At 35.8% G+C, this 3,866-nt stretch overlaps 2 protein-coding genes across 4 annotated transcripts in view; both read right to left on the reverse strand.

Moving 5' to 3' along the window:
• Positions 1-1,430, reverse strand: part of tapt1b (transmembrane anterior posterior transformation 1b) — a 13,657-nt gene extending 12,227 nt beyond the window's left edge. Inside the window, exon 1 of the mRNA XM_016228936.1 lies at positions 1,221-1,430. Coding sequence (XP_016084422.1) covers positions 1,221-1,410 — 190 coding nt within the window. The 5' untranslated portion in view covers positions 1,411-1,430. The remainder of the gene's footprint in view (positions 1-1,220) is intronic.
• A 761-nt stretch (positions 1,431-2,191) lies between these two features.
• The window catches only part of ldb2b (LIM domain binding 2b), a 15,132-nt gene continuing 13,457 nt past the window's right edge, over positions 2,192-3,866 (reverse strand). The window contains exon 9 of one of the 3 annotated variants that reach the window (XM_016228953.1): positions 2,192-2,917. In XM_016228953.1, the coding sequence (XP_016084439.1) occupies positions 2,747-2,917 (171 nt within the window). In that variant the 3' untranslated portion in view covers positions 2,192-2,746. The remainder of the gene's footprint in view (positions 2,918-3,866) is intronic. The other 2 variants (XM_016228954.1, XM_016228955.1) reach the window with 2 other exon arrangements.

A 3,866-nucleotide genomic window follows, 5' to 3' on the forward strand; every position in this document is an offset into this window, starting at 1 on the left:
TATATATATATGAATATATTTACTTGAAGTATCCCTTGAGACTTTAAGTTAATATTTAAATAATTTAACAACATATTTGCATGTTCATGATTCTTGGATGTTGATTTATGGTCACATGACATGCAGCTAAACAACTAAAATGTTTTGATTTAGATTTTTTCTATTAGAAATAACTTCTTTTACATTTACATGCTATAATTAGCAGCTTTTCATTTATTCACAACACCCTAGCCTGCAGTTCCCTCATGAATCCCAGGGGTTTGCAAACCCCAATTTAATTATATCTATAATTACGCTGTTGACCCAACTCCTAACTTAATTATACCATAAAACATGTCCCTAACCTTTATTGTTTGTTACCTCAACAGCAGCAAAAGTGTTCTGCAATGCAACATGAAATTGAACACAATATGTACATTGTACCTAATATATTTTATTTTATTTATTTGTATGACATAAGAACATAGCAGTAAAAGACACCTAATATAAAGTGTAACCCACGTTTTTTTTCTGCAGGAACCCTGCTTTTTACTAAATTGCATTAATAGCCCATTAACATACCAGTGATTCATGCACATTCATATATGAATATGATATCTCTAAATATGCATGTAAACATTATCTGTAATTATTGCATTTATTACACAATGTTAATAATTAGAGTTACAGTTCCTAAGCAACTTCGTGTAAACAGATCTATGACACCAGCTTTATTCTCACTTATAAGACATAATTTCCCTTAATTTGTTGAATAAACACCACTGCAAACGCATAATGATGGTGATGACTTCGGGAACGAAGCTGATGTAGCTCTGGTCTTTATTTACATCTTCACACCTGATCAGCTGTCTTGATCCGCAAGCTTCTAAAGTTAGTCTCATTATACAAGAGGCTGAATGTGTCACATGAGCCACACTGGTATTTGTGGTACCATAAATAAACCGAGAGATGCTGAACTACCTGATTTAAGCTCTAGTGACTGATGATGCTTCAGACAGTATTGATGCATTGAGCTCTATGTGTGTGTCTGTATTTAACGAGCATGGTAGTGAGTGCCCACCTAACTACACGGTATTTTGGCGCGTTCTAACGTTTATATCAAACACTGCTTTCCAAGACCATCATAACGTGTGTTATGATGCCCATACGTGCTGTCTATACAGCTCACTAGGGTTAAAACAGTGCTTGCAGCGCACAGAGCCGCTGTCTGTCACTCTTACCTGACACATTGCTCGTTCTCTCTTTGCATTTCGCCTTCCTCTCGTAAAATCCCAGCGTTTCTGTAAGGTCTGACGCAGCGGCTTGTTTCTCCGTCCTTTTGACGCCGCTGAAAAGTCGTTTCTCCTTCTCCTTCTCCTCATTTTCAGTCTCGTTTTCGTCCGCAAGACCAGCCGCTACCGAGTCCGCCATCTTCCCCGCAGACACAACATTCAGGCGTCACGGCATACGTCACTAAACATGACTACAATTCCCATAATGCATCTGGTAAATATCACACACATGCTAGCAACCCCTCTAAAATATGTTAAATGATTTTATTCTTCTTATATCTGTTTTGACAGTTCTTAAGTGATAGAAACATTAAGAAATATAGAAACATTAAAATATGGATATTCTCACACAACAACAAAAAAGAACAGATCGAGCACAGCTGATCGAAACAGCCAGAACAGAAAAGCAACTTCTCATCGTCAAAATAAGAATACATAATATAATAGAAATTCACAAATGTTAAAAGGGAAGTTCACCCAAAAATGAAAATGATGTCATTATTTATTCACCCTCACCTCTTTCTGAATGTATGAGACTTTCTTTTGATAAATGCCCCGGTATTTTTGTTTGTTTGATTTTGGAAGTCAGTGGTCACCAATACTGTTTGTTTACATTTCTCAAAATATATTTTTATGTTACAGAAGAACGTCATACGTTTGGAACAGCAATAGGGATGAATAAATGACAGAATTTTCATTTTTAGATGAACTATCATCCAGTGAATTTGTACCACGTTTCTTTGACCATTAGAGGGGGGAAAAGATTCAGAGATTATTTTCGCATAGCTTTGCAATTTATTTATTTATTTAGATTATAACAATGAAAATCACTCTGTGTTCTCGATTATGCTTTTTTATTACAATTGATATCAATAACCAAACACACAGAGTCTGGTATCATAACCAAACACATTTTATTAATGCAAATGATTGAAAACCATACATAAAATACACAACTAACAGCACAAATCTGCATGTGTTTTACAATATGCATTAAAATTTAGAGCAATAAAGATATCTGCATTTATGCTCAAAACGCTATAGCGTTCACAATGGGACTTTTTTCATCCGGTTGTTGTAGCGAAACCAAACAGTACGGTACAGACTGAAGCCGAGACATCCACTGAGCTTTAAAAAAGGGCTGAAAAATTCTGATATGAAATGAATTGATAGATCTGTATATTTACAAGGCTTGCAGTATCTTTCATTTTTTTCTGAATACTTAAACTAAATGGTTGAAGCTGTATATCTCAAGTATGGAATACCGTGTCACACCAACATAAACGCTAGCATGCACACACACTCACACGCATACACACACCTTCTCTCCTGCAATTTCTCCTCTACAGTTGAAAATACCCCCATCCCTTGACAGCACCGTTGCCATAGCTACCCAATGTCAGATCACATTGCTCCAACTGCTGTGTTGCCATGGTATCAGGCTTACTGTCTTGGTTGCTAGGGTGCTGGCCATTTCAGGAGCTGCCGTTTCCAAGTGTCGGTGAGTTGGTGTAGTCATGGAGACCGTCATCATGGAGACCGTTGATGGGGTCGTACTGTTCGTTCTTGAGGCGTGTGATCAAACGCTCGTCCACGTCACCCAACTCCCCTCCCATTAGAGAGGGCTCCCCTACCACCATCACATCCTACAGCCAGAGAGAGAGAGAGAGAGAGAGAGAGAGAGAGAGTGTTGACGTAAACAGAGATGCGGGGGGTCGAGTGAGAGAGAGAATGGCGGGGGAGTAGAAAGAGAGAGAAGAATGACAGAAGCAGAATAATTTATGGCTGTTATTTTCCAAAACCTGAACTTGTAATATAGTTAATGCAAGCATACAGTAGAGAATGTGCAAAATTAAATAAAAAAAGATGTGCATAATAAGCAGAGCTGGGTAGATATTGATTCAGGGTTTGAACAAGTTAAATTTAAGACTTTTAAAGACCTTTTTAATACCACCTTATATGAAATTTAAGACCTAAACCTTTAATGGAAATACACATTTTATTGCATACATATATGTAATATTTAATGTGTATAAATTAAAAAAAAAACTAAATATCAATGCTGTAATAAACTGTATTTATTACTATGATATACAGTGAACTTTTCATGTCAGCAGACAATATTCCATACAAAATATCCCCACAAAATAACTGCATCACTGAGATTTTTGGTGGAGTAAATTTATTCTGAAGCAATATTTTCATCAGTGTTCTATCAGCTTTTACATATTTAAATTAGCATATTTACCTTTACAAAGGCCTATTTTTAACCTTTTTAGATGTATGCATCATCTTACATGTCATTTAGATGTATGCATCATCTTACATCTTACAACTGATCAATAAATTCAATATACACTATAGAGCTGCTACCAGTCAGATTAAATAATTTACACTGCAAATAACAATAATTACAACTGCAATAAATAATGTTATGAGATTAATGTTTTAAATGCATTTATGAATATACAAATAAGAAATGCTGAGGGGAAAAATGCATACTTTTCAACAAACTTCTCAACTAAACTACCAGTAAGTGACGGTAAGTCACTGAATGAGCGAGTATTGAGTCATTCATTCAACTGATTGAGTGTG

This window comes from Sinocyclocheilus grahami, unplaced genomic scaffold (assembly GCF_001515645.1).
Source record: "Sinocyclocheilus grahami isolate Dianchi unplaced genomic scaffold, SAMN03320097.WGS_v1.1 scaffold346.1, whole genome shotgun sequence".
Taxonomy (NCBI): Eukaryota; Metazoa; Chordata; class Actinopteri; order Cypriniformes; family Cyprinidae; genus Sinocyclocheilus; species Sinocyclocheilus grahami.